Consider the following 17,681-nt stretch of genomic DNA (forward strand, 5'->3'; position numbering starts at 1 on the left):
TAGAAGAATTATTTTTCTTTTTTTATGCAGTATCAGATTAATCCTGCGTATTTCAAAAACCATAAATATTTGTGTTCTTCAAAGAGCTGTAAAACACTGAGTATCCCTTGCATGCATTGTTTTCTTTGACGTTTCACGCTCGAATTAATTTCTCACACTCCATTCGTTTACGCTTCGGCTGCGTTTGCGCAACGTAAATCGAAGCGGTGTCATCGAGACAGGGAAAAGTCTCGCTCTACTTTAACAAGCTTGGCAATTAAGATCTTGGTGTCGCCAGAGCGTTTCCATCGTTGTTGTAACTTTGTATATCAAGTTTATGTTAGCTCTGCAGGTAAGAGGCAATCAAATTTGTCTTCATTCGTCACAACGTGACAAATTTTTTGTTCATTGAACTTTAAGCGCCAACATACTAATGCGTAACGTGGTGTATTTTCTTCACGGTGTACACGTCGAACTTTTAACCTTACGTTGACAATACGAAACAAAAGATTCAAAAGTCAATTTTCCTATGTCAGTTATTAGTTTCCAGAATGGTTTGTTGTTAATCAGATCTATCGATAAACTCCAAATGTCGTATACCTGAGTAACTGCTTACGAAATGCTTTAAACTGTACTGAAGTTGAAGTTGCGAACGGCAGCGCTACATTTGCTTTAGAATTTCGTGTAGGCACCGATGTATTCTCGATGTGCTGTTGTAAAAATTCTCATGCGCAGAGTTTTTGCATACATTTCGCTGAGATATGTGCTGATGGTTGCTTTGACTCTTGACACGTATTTTACAGTGTTTCGCTCTTGAGTGCATGATCTTAATCACAACGAGGACAAAGAAGTTCACAATTCTAATAAAATGTAAGACTTGTTGAATTGGGACAAGAGAATCCCGAAGTTAAGAAGAAAGGAAAGTAATGCTTTCTCAGTTTTTTACTCAATTAACGTCATACACAACAGCTGTCGTCATTTTCACAAACGAGCCTTAATGAGCTGAAGGTAAACATTTTTTGAAATCACCATTGTCTCATCAAAGCTGCAATAAAAATCACCATTTGTGTGTATGTGTGAGGCGACTTTCAACTAAATCAAGCCGTGAGAATTTTTATATCATCTCGGCTCACAATTTGGCTGTATCTCCAAGAACTAAGTGATAAAGGATGTGACTTTTTTTGGAGGGTTCAGACTTCATTTCCGGTTGACAGGTTATGTCAACACACTTATGACAATTTCGTTTCTTCTGGAAGCTTTTCCTTTAAACAAGGGCTCAATTTTACTTGGTGGTCTTTCGTTGTAAGCTCGTGTTTACATCTCCTGTTAAGCTTGGTGATGTCTGCTTAACAAGTCACGAGCTTGTAGAGCTCTCCGTAAGGAAGTGGTTGCAATGTTCTAAACTTTTCATTACTTATGGATATCACCTATGGGATGATATAGAGACCTTTCTCGAGAATATTTTAGGGTTTACTATCAAAGTGCAAACGTAAGATTAAAAAAGCGAGCTGACAAAATGACGTGGGAGAGAAAAAATGAGTCTTGTAAGTCGGTAATGATTTGAATAGAATGTAATTAGGGTTATTTTGAGGGCGTTAATAAATATTCTTTTCGACCTAATGAAAATATCAACATCCCACGGTCTCATAGCATTGCCTGAAGGCAAATAATATGCGTGATGGAGCAGGAGCCATTGTAAAACCAAAGGTTAGGAGAAAAAGCTTTGAGGGCTACTGAAAAGAAATAGTTATTCATTTGTCGTTATTAAGCCTAACACAAAAAAAAACAAAATCAATCAGATGGCAAAAGTACTGCATACAATAGTTTGTACATGATAACTCTTTCCAGCTAATCAAGAAATACGTATTGCTACACGATTCAGTCCTTCAAGGCAGTTACTTTAATTGACGTTGATAGAGATATTAAGATGAGGTAGATAACCGCACAGTTTCCATAAATGCCCTTAAGATAAGGAAAACTCAGAGTTGTGGCGAGGGATTATTCAGTATGAAGTGCATGGTTTTTTTTTCAGCGATGGCCTGGCCAGAACTTTCCACGTCGTATACAGTGTAAGCAAACAAATAGTTTTCTAGCGCATGAAAGTTTGACCTGATCATGTTGTAGGTATGATTCTTCTCAACAACCGAGCTAGCAAATTACTTTGAAGTCATGAAGCGAAACATCAGGTTCTGTGGCCTACTAATTTAAGTCGGCAGTTCTTTACGTCATGTTTAACCAATGGTTTACACAAAGGAGTTTTATTCCCAGAATAAAAGTTAGAATAAAGCCCGCCCTCTGGCAGAATAACTATTTCTTATTTGGATTTCAATATAACGTGGTTGTCTTTGCAGGACAGGAAACAGAGCCAGACAAACAGAAACCGATGATTTTCATCTACTTTAGTAACAAGTGAGAAATAATTGCCGTTGTGCTGTGTTAAATGCTTTTTGATCCCTATTAATGCTGTTATGAAAGGAGTTGGTTACGGTAAATAGATCACGTTTGTGTTATCTTTCCAATTAAATTGAAAACAGAGTTTTGCCTCATATTTAGAAGGAAAACAAATTCTCAGCATTATCCATATGGCAGTCAATGTCGTTGCATTTAGTCTGATAAAGAGAGGAGTCAGTTGGACTGAACACCTAATACCAAGTTTACTGCAAAATCGAGCTCTCACATCAGACAGGTCCTGACTCACTTGTTCAGTTCTAAGTGATAGACATTCCACTGAATGTGACCCTTTCAGAGATATCGTCACTACTTACTTATCGATTGTCCATCTATAAGGAATTTAGTTTTTCAAGAAAAACATTGGAGGTGCCATACTTGTTTATGAACAGCAAGAACTTACTTATGAGGAAAAACTCGATCATGATGATAATCACGCTTCAAGACTAGCTGGGTTCACGCCAGCTCCAGCAATTTTTCTCTATTCCAAGCTTCAAATAGGTGTGTCGTCATTTTACGGAAAGAATTTCAATGCTAAATTCAAAGCTAGAGAAGATACTTTGACTCGCCAAACTCCTAAACGAGAAAATGATGAGTGGAATCCTAGGCATTTGGCTCCGATTAGATGAATAAACACGCCGCCCTTTCTATTTGCGTGCACTTGGCAAGCGTAAGACCATGGGCTAAGCTAGTCTAGTTACAATGCTAGTACTGGGAACTCAAGGAGCTAAAACAGTCTCTTGTCTCGTCTTCTTCGACTGGTTACTGTATCTATAAACATGTCTAAATTAGACCAATCGTTTCAACGTTCCTTACAGGTTTTTTCATCGGAGCTGATCACCGCGCAATAATAATGACTGTACGGAAGAAGCGACCAATGGCAATAAGCTCATTTTATTTCTGTCTTTAAGTTTATTGGCCCTTAAGATTTGATCTCCAAATGATCTTGAAGTAGTCAGACTCAGCACATGGCGTACATCAAAGTTCCTTATTCCTTATCGGCTTACAAATCAAATTCTCCAAGAGTCAAAGTGAAAGAGGCCAGGTTACTCATGCGAAGAAACTTTAGAATCGTTTCTGATAACACTGCTCACTTTTGAAGCAATTATCCCCGTGCTAAAACCTTTAGCCTATCACAGATACTTGTTGATAAGCTAAAACCACACGTTCAGATGTCTTAAGGTTAAAATAATTGAATTTGAGAAAAATAGTCTCGCATGAGTAGAAATACATAATTTAAACAAATGAGTTTGAAGCCAAAGTGTTTATTTTGAAGTAGTTTAGGTTTCGGAAACCGTAAAATGTCTGGATTTGAAAAAAAGATTGACCTTACTTCAACCGAGCGTTTTGTTTCTCTCTGGTGTGGTTTTTGAGTCGATGCCTGGCGGTGATTTAGGCGGGTTTTAGATTCTCTGCTTTTTCTTGACGCCTATAAGAAAAACAAATTTAGAAACGATAACCAAATTACTCGTTATGAAGTTGCATCTCTGACGTCTTTTGGTCTTGAAATGCAACTATTTTTTCCAGGTAAAAATCAAGTTGCGTAATGACAAAACGAAGAAAACACACTTGTACAATATATCGTGCTTAAGTCACCTGTGCCTTTATGCGTTAATCTAGCATCCGATCGGTTGTGGGTGCATACGCGAGGGGTCTGGGGTTTTTTGTCCATATTCCTCCTGCCATTGGGGGAATGCTACTTTGTTTGTAATTTTTCAGATGTTAATTTCTTTCACTTGTCAAAGAGAGGGATCCCTTCCCTTTCTCGATTTTACGCCTTAAGAGAAGTTTATCACTGACCCATTCGAGTTCTTGTCGTATTGTTTTAAAAGGTTGATGCGTTTGATAAAGAAATGAGATCTCGTGTCAGATCTGAAAACAACTCATTGTCCTTTAAGCTATCTCCAATTGCAATTTGACACAGTTATACCAAGTTTGTCCCCGTGATTACGGCGTGATTGTTGGCTTTCGTTTCAATTTGGTCTCTTTTCGTTTTTAATTATCTACACTAAGTCTGAGGTAACCTAGACGCTATCGCAATTAAGTCACTTATGGAACTGAAGTGACCAAACTGGGAAACTACTTCTTTGATCAAAACTTTTCAGGTAGCAGTTACATAACTAGAAGAATGTTTAGCAGGTAATTTAGTGTTAACAACTGAGTTGAAAACGTAAATCAGCCATCGTAAAGGGTAAAAAAAGCTGACGGTTTGAGCGTTAGTTCTTCGTCAGTTAGAAAGAAAACAGCAAAAGAGAAAGAGAAACCTCACAATGACTGACAATTTAGCGAAAAATTACCTGCTACACAGCTGAATTTAAGACCAGATTCGTTTTAATTTTAAGCGAAAACCAAGCATGCGTGTATGCATTTGATAAAGTTAAATTGTACTCAGCATAGACAACATTCTAATGACAAGAAAGAATAATTTAAGGTTTTCAAATTTCATCTACTCCAGTTAAAACAGCAATCAATCCTCATGTTTTCTTTTTCAGACTCTTTGGCTGCTCTAATTGATTAGTGAGGATGTTCTCTATTCAGCCACTTTTATGTTGTATATTTGCTATAGTCTCAACGACTTCCCTGACTCCGGCGACAGCGGGTAAGTTCAAGCAAAATTATTCTGTAGGGTTCTCCTTTCTAGTTTACGCAAAAACCAGTGCGCGATTAACTATGATCTTTAATATTATGGGCCATGAATAAGTCGCTACGCATTTTACCCCGCTTGGATTAGTAAGAGGGACGTTGTCTTCTATTTCTACTGTGTTGGTTGTTGTTTGTCAAGTGCCGCTTATTTTGAAAAGAAAAAGCTTGAAAAAATAAGAGAGGGCCAACACCAATGCTTAGTATTTGATACCGGCGAAACCGTGGTCAGATCGGGAAATATCGATACTATCGAGAGGAGTAGATTCCTTTCTGATACCGCACCTGACCTGCTCAGACTTTGTCTTCTCCCGCACGTGAGTTCTTCTAGTCATTTCCTGGAGGCAAAGAGCGCGGTCACGCGTAGAGGACAGTGTCACATGTAAGTGGCGTGTGAATGCTGCAAGAGTGAAATGAACAACGATCAGTTCAAGAAATGTAAATTTTCCATAATATGTTCTTGTGTCTGTGTTTTTCACCTTACTACAGAGTCCTGAACATCAATAATAAACATATGAAGTGCAAAAAAATTGTATTTGCACTAATCAAGAGGACCACGTGTCTTATCAGTGAACTCAATGACGTCACAGTTGCGATATCGTTATTGAAGAGAAAGGTCATCATTGTGTTTGGTATGGTACCAATTTGAGAAACGGTATCGGCCCAACCGTATTCACTAGAGACCGTCCAACACTACTGTGCCTTGTGTTACGAACTTTATCACTTCTACGTTGCGCGCATGCATGTAGCTTTTAAGATCCTGATTCATTCTCTCTCCAATTTAATTATATGTTTTATCTTATTTCTGTAGCGGAGATAGACCTTTTTGAGGTTTTTGGCATCAATTCCAACACGGAAGGCGTAAATCAGGTTCAGGGCCTTTATAGAGAGACTGGTAATGCTTTCAAAATCGGAAAACACCTGCCTAGAATGGAATTGTCGAGGCAAGTCTTAGACACAATCAGACGAATGTTGATCAAAGAAAGACAAATTGTTGTCGTTGCAAACTTGAAGGTCAAAGATTTTTCACATGGAACACTTTTCTCGATGGACGCCAAGATCTCAGGTACGTTTTTTATCGTCATTCCTTTTTTGTAATTTGACAGGCTTTAAATATCTACAGTTTAGTTCTGTTGGTTCTTCCATTAACCTTATCAATCGCCTTCAGCTAGTGGGCGCGCTTTTCGTGTTGTTCGTTTGCTCGGAAATTCGACGGAATAAAGTAATTTTTAAACAATACGTCCGTTGTATACTTCATGCTCCTTAACAACTAAATTTTGGCAGAGTTCATAGGATTCTATATGGGTAGAAATTTCAGTTTGACTGAGTTTTCGCTCGAAAGAAATAAAAAAGAAAAGAATTTATAAAATAAAAATAACGGAATAGAAGAGAGACCAAAATATAATTCGTAGCCAATTTTTAGAAAAAAATTAGTGAAATTAGCCCCTGTAATTTAAGTTTTAAAAAAATAAGCTGTGTAACTTGTGATACCATTGTATGTAGTGTTGGTATTGTGATGTAAATAGTGTTAGTGTTTTTAATGTAAGTACCAGAAATGTAAGTGAAGTATCATTGTAATTAATGCATCTACTGTAACGTAAGTAGTGTCTCTTTTGTAACTCTGCAAGGAGTATTTGGTTTTGTTTTTTCCGTTTTTGTTCTGTTTTGTTTTTTCTTTTGTAATTAAATCATTGAAAAAAGAGATCAGTTTGTCGGTTATACATCTAGAAATATTGAAGAAGAGGAGGAGGAATTTTAAATAGCTTGTTCACTTCACCACAAAGTAAACAGGGGAAAAAAATAGTAGCTATTGCATCATTTTTTCTCTCCAATAAATGGGAGTGCTGTAAAAGAAAAAAATATCCTCAAAGGTTTCATAGACAATAAGCTGACTGATTCAATTGCCTATTTAGGGAAAACTTTACTTTCCGTATGGATAAGCTGTTATCGGACTTGTCGGCTGGGCATTACCTACCAAACATCAGAGTTGAAAATCCGGGAGGCTTCATTTCACCATATCGGAGCGTTATCTGATGGTAAATGGCACAAAATCGCATTGCACATTTTCCCGCACAGTCATCCCAAGAAAACACTTGCGGGTCTGTACGTGGATTGCAAGATGCGTGGTCGAAGACAGCTGCTAACGCAGATAGAGGAATTTTTCCCATCTTCCTCAAAAATTTCTCAGGATATCGTGTTCCTATTTGGGAGGAGAAGTGGAAAGACAGACAGTGCAATGCTAACTTGGAAGGTATGGACAATTATGGTGCAGTGCATGATAGAGAGGGTACAAATTTAGCGCGAAGCACTAAAGATACAACCGCAGTAGACACTGTTAGCGCCCTGGAATCCGTAATGGAAAGTTCGGGTTCGAGCCTTGGGTTCATGAATGAAAAAGAAAAAATACAAACAAACTAACATTTCGGCAACTACCGGTACTTTGGAAAAACGACCTCGCGTCAGGTTCTCTTTATTTCGTTTTTTCTTGAACAGGACAGTGCCGCCTCAATTAATTGAGGATTGATTTTTCAATGAATTAATGACACATTCCACTTGAAGGAATGAAAGGCTGACGATCATTTGTTTTTCTTTTTTCAAGGGAAGTCTTCAAAACGTCAAGTTTGTGTTTGACAAGCAAGTAGAAGAGTTGATGAACAGCACAAGTTGTCTGCCTCCCAGTCCATCTGATTTGTTAGAGGGTGAAGGGGAACTCTTTTCTGCTGGTAATTTGTACATCAGTAACGTTCCTAACACATTTCGTATGTCTGCTGATATCTGTTCTTTTCAATTCATAACTACGGCTTTCTCTGGCTCAAACTTAGGACAAAGAGAAAAATCTTAGACTTTCGGATTCCGCTCTCCGGTGCTCTCCCATAATCTTTATATGAGAGCTCTATGGTGAGTTAGGCCAGTAATATAATAAGTTCATAGGCGACATGTACGTTTCCTGCATAGCTCTAGGATCAGAAATTTTAAAAGCATCATGTTAGTAACAAGAATAAGAGGAAGGGTAGATCTTGGGGTCGGTCGTTGAGTGCAGGAAGACGGATTTATTTTGTCAAGAACATGAAACGAAGACAAATTCTGAATCTCCTACAAGGAATCCACGTGATTGACAGATGTGCGCGCCATTGCTAATTTTTCTTTCCTGTTAGGTTCCTTGTACTCTCCCCAGATACGAGGCCAGCCTAGGACGCCATCGCTGGCAGCCCCGGGGGCGCCTTCCTTACAGTATTCCACTCAAGATTTGATGATGGTCCTGGTCAATATGCAGAAAGAGGCACAGAGACGAGAAGAGAGTCTCCAGAGATCACTGCTGCATGTGAAGGAAAGATTGCAGTCCCAAGTAAGCCAAGAACGTTTCTAAATTATCATTTGAAGCTTTAGTTCTATAAGAGAAGAGAGGGGAAGTTATGGACAGCTCAAGATTGAACAGAATTGCGTTCCTTTCAAGGATTTGGAATTTACAACACAAAGTGGCTTAGGTTAAGCCTTGGATTTACTTGAGTTATGCTGTTTGTACCATTTGTCTTTCAGTCTGACGACTTGACGTCAATTAAGAAAACTCTTGAAAGCGGTGTTTGCTCCAGAAGGGCTTTCTCGCCAGGAAGAGAAAATGGTAATGATGAAGCTTAACGACTAAATTTAAATAGATAACCAATTCGGTAAACCTTAAGCAAAAAGGGTCGGTTTTTACATCCTTATACTTGAGATCAATTCTTAATATTCGTTACGAGGAAATCTGCCTCAAAACTTTGAATTTTTTTAAGTTAGACAACGATTGCCTTTCATACATAATAGTGTTGTTGAGTTTAGATTGACGTGATTTCTCTTTCTTGATTTTGGTTTCATATTTCAGTGGACAAGTGTTCCTTGAAGCCTTGTTTCCCGTTTGTCGAATGTGTGAATACGCCTGATGACGGGCTTGGGTTCAAGTGTGGCGAGTGTCCGCCGGGATACACTGGGGACGGGATGAGATGTGATGACGTTGATGAGGTAAATAAACAAAGATGAGATACGATAAAATAGGATAGGAGAGGATAAAGGGAAGAGAAGAGATAAAATGAAGAGAAGACATGAAGAGAAACCTTGTTTATGTAGCAAGTCTGATAACGATCAATCAAGTAGGGTTTTACCCGTTTTATTGTTCGATACTCGCTGAGCAAACACAACAACGTTAGCATGTTAGCCTTTGACTGATGGAAAACTTCAAACATGATTCAAAATGAGCTGCAGATCTCTTTGTGGTTAAAACTGTTTGGAGGCATTATATAATAAGAAGTTCGTCTCCTCCTCGGGCGTTCTACCAAAAATTTTTTGTTCTTTTAAACTTTTACACGGGTCCTTATTAATTCATAGTGTGTTACTAAAGCAGACCAAAAGGAAACACGGGAGAAACCTTGAATAACTCATGGCCATTGTCCTTGAGACACATAATTGAGTGAATCGAAAACTCGGGACACCTAGGTTTTTTCTGACCAAACTTGTCTGAACCATGATTAAAATTTGTTTTATTACTGTTTCTTGGGTCGCTATGAGGAGTTCAAGGAATTTCATCCCGAATCTGAAACAGCATGGGGTAAATACTAGTTTACACGAGAAAGGTCTGGTATAGCGCGTATCGAGGCAACAATCTTTATAGAATAGCTCGCGGTATTTATAACAGTGGTTCTTTCTCTTCTTTTTAACGTATTTTTGCATCTGATACAATATTTACGAGAACATAAACAATATCATCACCTTAAAAGTATTATTACAAAGCCGATTGATTGGTCCAAAGACATATCCGTAAAAAAAATGCATCAAATCAACACAATTTTCTTCTTTTGGATTACAAAGCAGATATAAATTTACTTTTCTCGTTGACCCAGAGAGCTTGCTTTTTGTTTTTCCTCCGGTCAAATAAATCTATTCCTATGTTATGGAATGTCACGTTATTCTGTATACTTTTCTTTTTTTGTGGATTTTGCTACAAAATCTCGAAATTAATGTTCTCTCTCGCAGTGGACAGTGTTGCAGCAAGAAATTGTGGAACGATTTTTTAATTAAGTTTTCGTATACATAAAAGTACAACAGAGGAATAAATTGTCCAATTGAGATCCCGTTATCTTTAGAGAAGCAGCTTTATGTGGATTAGGTTTAAGGTTCTTCTGTCGCATCTAAAATAGATAATAATCAACAAAAGTATGCAGATATTTTAAAAATAACTTGCAAATTTTTTTAAATGAACTTACTTTTTTACCATCGCATCGAACGTAATACCGAGAAAAAGGTCGATTGAATCAGAAAAGAAGTTGGCCTATACTTAGGACAGACAGCCTTAAAAGGTATTGCCGCTTCACCGATGAATTTCAATTTGCCTTACCAAATCTCATCATCAACGAAGTTGTCATCTTCGCCTATTCCATGTTTGATGTGCTGGCAAATCGTCGGTACATGCCGTAAAACCAAGACATTAAAATGAGTCTGAATTTGAAGTATTCCGGAAACTCTATGAATAACTAGAGGACTGTCAAACCTGCACAAGCTGTATCCCCCTTCCTTACGATAAACAGCTTTCCCCGTTGAGAAGGGTATAAATCGGTCATTGTTTAGTAAACTGACCCCGTTGTGCTGCATTAAAGCGCCGAAACATGCGTCTTCGTTGGGGAATAACTTCACAACTTTTAAAGCGGTGGAAAGATTTCTCAGCAGATTTCCACTAAACACGTAGCCTGCCCCGGCTGCGTACGGGGGATACGTCGGCCGGGGATAGTCTTTTTCCGACACATAAAACTTGCTCTTTTTATCCCGATAGGGTTCCTTAGCAAGGAGAGCAGCCCCCATGTATAGAGGAGTATTTCTTGAGTACATGCGGTCGTATTTCTTGAGCAATTTAATAACCTCAAGTATGTTGACGAACGAGTCTTCATCTGCCTTCAAAATGTACCTTGCCTGACAGTGTTTAGATGCCCATTCAACTCCAAAAGCCATTTTTCTTGATAAATTTCGGTACGAATCGATGAAGTTTCCAAATACCAAATCTTTGTGGTGATTTGCCTCGACCTCAAGCAGCTCATCTAAGCGTTTATTCTGCGTATGTCCAATGAGGAAAACCGTTTTCCACAAACTAACGAGAGAAAGACAAGGAAAAATAAGGCAAAGTCAGGAGCAAATCTCAGAGACAATTTTTATTTTCTCCTGTTCATTTTGCTATCATATTTTTTTGGTACATGCAGAATGGCCCTTTTCCTCGATTGCCATAATCCAGAGTTTGTACGTACAGGGCCTAAAATGGTTTCACGTGACGATGTCTGAGTGAAAGAAAACAGATTTGGCCAAGAGAATATGATATTCTGTTGATTTGGAGGGTTTGGTTGTTCAATTGTAAGAAATTTATCTATTCATTTTAACTAAAGACACTGGAGGCGAGATGACCGAAATATTGACAGATATTGCAATTAAATGAAGAAGACTCAAATTAAAGTTTCAACGCAATCTGGGGGAATTTTAAACTACCTACTCTTTACCAGTGAAGATGCGTATTAGATGAAACACGAACGAAAAATTGAAACTTTTGTTTACGCACTCGTGTAAATTGAAAATTGATTATAAATGAGCTGGTACTTTGTAATAAATTACCCCCATCAAGTAACGCAAAGTAATTAAATGTTAAAGCATGGAATCTGAAAGTAATTTGTAAAAAGTTGTCTAAGCCAAAATTTCATGTAGATTTCTACCGGACAAATTACAATCTTTTCATCGACTCGCCTGACTCCGCATTTACTGGATTTCTACTAACCTTGGATTTAACTGCTCCCCTACGTTTGCTGCATTGATAGCGTTTTGCGGCCGCCCCCAAGTAAGACGTATGGCTTCTCTTTCCATGAAGTTCTGCGGCGTTGTATGAACCTCAATTAAGAGGAACGGTGTGGGCTGACAATCAGGAAAGACGATGGAATTTCTCCTATATCTGCCTTGCTTCTTATGAAATGCAGCTTTCTGATAAGTTTTACCGACAGTTTCTTCCTTAGCTTCATATCGTCTGAATGTTTCTTTGATCTCGACTCGCAGAGCTTTGAGAAAATTATAGCTACTCGGCGCTTTTTCATGAATTAAGACAGTTACAGTTTGGTTGCCTTTTTTGACTGGTGATTTTTCATGGTGTTGATAAACCAACACGAAAACATTCCCAACTGCAATCAGAAAGACTAGACACGGTAGAAGTATGAGTTTTCGCTTGAACGCAAGTCTCATGGTGATAGGTACCAAATAAAACGCCGAAATGCCAAGAGAAAATCGAAGTATTAGTATTATGAATTTAAAGACGAACTTCTTTGAACCTTTAAAGCGTTAAAAATTGCCTTTAAAAGCTTAACCAAAGCAAACATTATGACAAATATAATTGGCAGATAACTAAGGAATTACTCTAGGAGCAAAATGTTACCATGGAAATTAGTGACGGTTTAACGACCCTTCTGTTAATTTGCAAAAAATTATTGTCTCTAATTTGTCAATGATCTTGTTTCGTTTAAAACCGATCTCTGTCAAATTATTTCAAACGTGTAATAGCGCCTTTTTCTCACTTCGATTCTCTCTCTATTGTATCAAATCGCTGATGGGGCAGACTGAATTAGCTTCACCTGTCGAGTAAAGCTGCCACAAAAATATCAATATAGATACATGTACAGTAGCAAACGATGAAAGATCTCAAAGAAGATTAATAACTCGGAGGAAAGTAGCTATGTGAGGATATCTTTTCTAGTCTCACACATTACTGTTATGTCATTAGGATGGAGTGGGAGTTAAATTGTTTTGTGTGTTTGTCACGTTTCGCTTTGTTTCGTTCTTTGTGGTTATTATTTGTTTAACGTTACACCACAACTCTCCTTGCCTGAGCTAACAGTCAACCAGGTTATTACACAATTTAAGTTAAGCCGAAAAAGGTTCATGTTCTCAGCTGATACCGGAAGTATTTATAAAATAACTGAGATGTTAAACCTATCGTTTATTAGTAAAGTTAAAATCACTGCAGGCATAGACTTTTTAAAATTTATATCGGTGTACCGGTGTAATTATCCACGCAAGATATTGGGAGAAAAGGATAAAATATTGTAAATCGCGAGCTGGAGCGAGTGATTTACAATTTGCAATCTTTTCTCTTGTTTTTCCATCCCGCGTGGGTTATTAAGCCGGTTAACCGAGAGGAAGTGCGGTGTATTGCTTAAATGAAACTATTTGGAAACGATAACGAATCAACGCTTCAGTTTCAGACCGATTTTTCTCAGTTATCATTTGACGACTAAGCGTATCCTTGTAGATGATGTCTTAGGGACTTTTCGCGCGGTGCGCAGTGATGCAAAATCAGGTAGTCTGCTGAATAGGCGCTAAATTTTTTGCGTTCACAGGTGAGAGGCTTGACTTTCCCTATGCTCTCTCCTCGCTTTCGCTACGCGCTACCTTTCCTCCAATTGCCTGAAAAAAAAGAATTTTATTCGCTGTTATGCACGCTTTCACCTAGGATGTGTTACGAGCGTACCCACCGTAGAGGAAGAAATTTCATTCTCATTTTGTCGTTCTGTTTTCTCGTCAGTGTCTATATTCGCCCTGTTCACCGCATGCCACTTGCACCAATCTCCAGCCGGGCTTTAAGTGCAGTGCGTGCCCTAAAGGATTTCTGGGTAATTCTACCGTGGGCATCGGCCGGGACTTTGCTGAACACATCAAACAGGTAAAGTCAATTTTCCATTTTTAGAAAATTTTATTCCCGAGCGACAAGGCTGACAAACATTCAAAAAGACTTATTCTCCAATCTACTACAGCTGACAATTTAGCGTTAATCCTCTTTGAATTTTTTACCTCCAGCTTTGTCACGACGTAGATGAATGCAATGACGGTAGAAATGGCGGTTGCTCTGTTTTTTCCACATGCATTAATACACAAGTAAGTTATTACGCGCCTCTGATTGGCTGAAAACGTGGGCATTCCCATATAACACGAGTGCAAAGTTGTAACACGAGTGCAATTGCAAATAGCGCGCGCTCGCTTTCAAAATTTCGTCTGTCGAGACTCTCTACGATATTTTTTCATGTACAGTATTAACAGGTATTCACATGATTTCTCTTGCAATTTGGTGTAATAAGCACTTGTAAATTTTTCAAAGACTACAAATTGCACTTGTCCCAAGGGCTCGAGCAATTTTGTAGTCTTTGATAAATTTACTTGTGCTCATTTACAACGAATTGCACTCGAACTCATGTTACCTAAAGTATACAAACATTGTCATAACCATCATCATCTAAACTAAACTGAATTATTACGGTCATTATCAATATCATTACCATTATTATTTTTATTATTGCTATTATTATTGCCATCATCATCATTATCATAATTAATACTTCTTTCTAACTGAGTATGAAGTCCTTATTGTATGTTACGGATCACGTGAGCGGAAAATAACGAAGTTCCGTAACATACAGTACGAACGAGAAAACGATGCCAGCAAGATATTCTTTCTATCTCTGAATTCAAGCAGGGGATAGGGGAAGCTTTTAATTTAAGCTAACTTTTGAAATTAGCAGCAAGGCCCGCTAAATTGACCAATCATAGCGCACATGCTGATTGAGAGATATAAAAATTATTATTATTACCATTATCACCAGCAAAACAGTGATGAACTGAAAATCTGTTTTTTCCTTTTAGGGATAGATCTAACCTGAAAAAATGAATAAATAGATAGATGAATGAGTTGATATACGAATAAGAGAGTGAAATCCTCTTGTAACCTCTAAAATTGTAATTTTAATGAGGGACATTTTTTCTTGCCTCGTGGTAAGTCCCTGCTCGGAGGCCCCCACTGTTCCGGGGTGATAACCTGAGTAAGAGAATCACAATTTTTTCATTATCTCTCCATATGAGATAATTAACAGATAACGCTCTTAATTGATGGACTTAAATTTCATTTGCAGGGAAGCTATTCTTGTGGTGCATGTCAGGATGGATATGTCGGAGATCCTCACAGTGAATGTGTTCGCGTCAAGTTTTGTTCAGGTGATCCCAAGACAAATCCTTGCGGCCGAGGAGCGGAATGTATACCAACCAAGGAAGGTGCAGCTTTTGAGTGCAGGGTAAGAGAAACTGTCTCAAAATTTATTTGTTACTTTTTTTTTCCCATCCTGTTCTCAGTTTTTTGGTCCTTTCCTCACCCATGCATGTCTTACTATGTTTCTAAGGGAGGAAAAGAAGGAAGAATCCTGGTAACGAGTTAAGGTTCAAAACATGTGCGGCGCAAAATTATGGAAAGAAGTCGTTTGTTGCGTTTGTTGCGTTTCTTTGTTTGTTTCTAATTGTATATTGCCATTTACCCAAAGACTTAAGTTAGTCAGGTAAAAAGTATAAAAGCACATTTTGTGAAAAATTATTGCTTTGGTTTGCTTGCGGTTACTCCCACCCAGGCTCAGTTGCGGTATATTTATAGTATGATGGGCGAAACTGCGCTGACCTGTCCATGTTCATTGTTCTTCTCATTACTTCTGTTAATTTTAACATCGGTCTTCCTTTTAACAGTGTAAACCTGGCCTGGCTGGAAATGGATTCGTGTGTGGTAATGACCAGGATATGGACGGAATTCCGGATGAGAAGTTAAGCTGTACTGGAGATCCTCGTTGTATGAAGGTAAAACCACTCCGGCAAAAAATGAAAACACTAAACCATCGTTTCCTGTGGGAGCTTGTGACTGTCGTGGTTTACTTAGTCTAGAGCCCTGGACACGTTTTATAGGAAAATGTATCTATTCGTTCGGAAAATTATGACCTATAACCTTCAAAGAAGCTTGTGGCTCAACAATTCCCACTTTTAAAACTTGACCTTAAAAATTAATAATCAATCTTCGTTTATTTCATTCTTTTAGGACAACTGTAGAAATGTTCCAAATTCGGAACAAGAAGACGTGAACAAAAATGGTGTGGGAGATATGTGTGAATTGGACGTGGATGGTGACAGATTGGCAGATTTTAGGGTAATTGGTTATGTGTCCATGTTAGGGAATAGTTCTTTAAGTCTCTCTAGTGCAGGATTGACGAAGCTGACAACATCTTCTATTAATTGCAAACGATCGTGAGGATGTTTTGGTGTATGTGAATGGGGGACCGTCGAGGCCGTCAAACTCAAATAATAATCTTTTAAGACTCCAGATTCCTTTTAGACACACCCCATTATCCAGCGCAGGCCCTGTTAGGCCAAGTGAATGCATGTCCCTTCCCCGTCTAAGGACTTTTGAAGCTGCATTGACTGCAAGGATGAGTCCACTGTCTTTTATACCAGTCAAACCGTTCTGAGCTCTAATTTACTCCACTTTTCAGTGCTCGTTTTATAAAGCATCATTTCCTCAGTTTTCGTGGTCACCGGATAAGATAAATCGTCCTTAAGTTTTTACGTAATCTGACTTTATCACACTCGGGTAATAGACAGTGAATTGAACACATTTATTATTTATCACACTCGCGCTAAGAGACTGTGAATTGAACACACTTAGTATTTGTCACACTCGGGCTAAGAGACAGTGAATTGAACACATTTAGTACTTGTCACATTCGGGCTAAGAGACAGTGATTGAACACATTTAGTATTTGTCACACTCGCGCTAAGAGATAGTGAATTGAACAAATTTAGTATTTATCACACTCGGGCTCAGAAACAGGGATTGAACACATTTAGTATTTATGACACTCGCGCTAATAGACAGTGAATTGAACACATTTATTATTCTTGTAGGACAACTGCCCGCATGTTTTCAATAGAAATCAGAGAGACACAGATCGTGACGGGATCGGGAATGATTGTGATAACTGTCCAGACATTCCGAACCGTGAACAAAACGACGCGGATAGTGATGGGATAGGGGATGCTTGTGACCCTGACATAGATGGAGATGGTAAGCAGTGCCCGACCCCCTTCCCCAATCAGACCTGTTGGTTTTTCTTTTTTTCTTTTACTTCCCGTCTGAAACCAAGAAAAATTTAACGACATGGTCGCATTTTACCTCAAAATGTACTCATCTTGAAATATGTCCTTTTCCATTAAGGTTGTAGTGTCAAACAAAACTGTCTGTGTTTTCAGAATCTAAATTTGGACTTCTACCTATTAAAAATCTCTTAATCCGCCCAACGTAACGTATGCTTTGGGTGGGGTGCGAAAGTTTGAGATCAGAAAAACAAGCAGGATATTTCAAAGCACTAATCGACCTTCCTCTTTCTCTGTAGGCCTCAGAAATATCTTCGATAATTGTCCTGCGGTTCCAAACAGAAAGCAAGCAAATAAGGATGGTGACGCTTTCGGAGACGCGTGTGACAACTGCCCCTTCACACCCAATAGTAATCAAGTATGTAGGCCGTTCGTCAGAGTTGATACATTTCTCCTGTTTACATCTCTTTTTATGCTCTTTCTTTTGTTACTTTCCCATTCATTTCCCAACTCCTAGTCGAAAGGAAAGGTCCGGATTCCAAGCAAGGGTGGAACATTTTGTCAGGCGTGATACTTCTCAGCATTATACAATGCCTTTCTCCATTCAACACCCAGAAGTAGAAATGGGTACCAGCAAAAATGTCAGGACAATATGATGAATTTATGAATTT

The 17,681-nt window shown here is 38.4% G+C and overlaps 2 protein-coding genes across 2 annotated transcripts in view; one reads left to right on the plus strand and one right to left on the minus strand.

Moving 5' to 3' along the window:
• The first annotated feature begins 192 nt into the window (after positions 1–192).
• Positions 193–17,681, plus strand: part of LOC131785196 (cartilage oligomeric matrix protein) — a 23,049-nt gene continuing 5,560 nt past the window's right edge. Inside the window, 15 exon segments of the mRNA XM_066165448.1 lie at positions 193–331; positions 4,920–5,026; positions 5,879–6,133; positions 6,981–7,318; positions 7,667–7,790; positions 8,223–8,413; positions 8,605–8,686; positions 8,927–9,063; positions 13,640–13,777; positions 13,912–13,989; positions 15,018–15,176; positions 15,616–15,723; positions 15,959–16,066; positions 16,822–16,981; positions 17,310–17,428. Of these exon segments, the coding sequence (XP_066021545.1) occupies positions 4,951–5,026; positions 5,879–6,133; positions 6,981–7,318; positions 7,667–7,790; positions 8,223–8,413; positions 8,605–8,686; positions 8,927–9,063; positions 13,640–13,777; positions 13,912–13,989; positions 15,018–15,176; positions 15,616–15,723; positions 15,959–16,066; positions 16,822–16,981; positions 17,310–17,428 (2,073 nt within the window). The 5' untranslated portion in view covers positions 193–331; positions 4,920–4,950.
• Positions 10,429–12,303, minus strand: LOC136280123 (beta-1,3-galactosyltransferase 5-like). The gene is made up of 2 exons (XM_066164810.1): positions 11,849–12,303; positions 10,429–11,176 (listed from the first exon to the last, which is right to left on the minus strand). Exons 1-2 carry the CDS (start codon positions 12,301–12,303, stop codon positions 10,429–10,431), a joined length of 1,203 nt encoding a protein of 400 aa, XP_066020907.1.

The sequence above is a fragment of the Pocillopora verrucosa genome, chromosome 4 (assembly GCF_036669915.1).
Source record: "Pocillopora verrucosa isolate sample1 chromosome 4, ASM3666991v2, whole genome shotgun sequence".
Classification (NCBI taxonomy): domain Eukaryota; kingdom Metazoa; phylum Cnidaria; class Anthozoa; order Scleractinia; family Pocilloporidae; genus Pocillopora; species Pocillopora verrucosa.

What these genes read in the sequence shown, in the direction of transcription:
- LOC136280123 (XM_066164810.1), bottom strand. Translation starts at nt 12,303, where the DNA reads ATGAGACTTGCGTTCAAGCGAAAACTCATACTTCTACCGTGTCTAGTC. An exon ending in GGGGAGCAGTTAAATCCAAG is followed by an intron (nt 11,177 to 11,848) that starts GTTAGTAGAAAT and finishes TTCTCTCGTTAG; the next exon opens with TTTGTGGAAAACGGTTTTCC.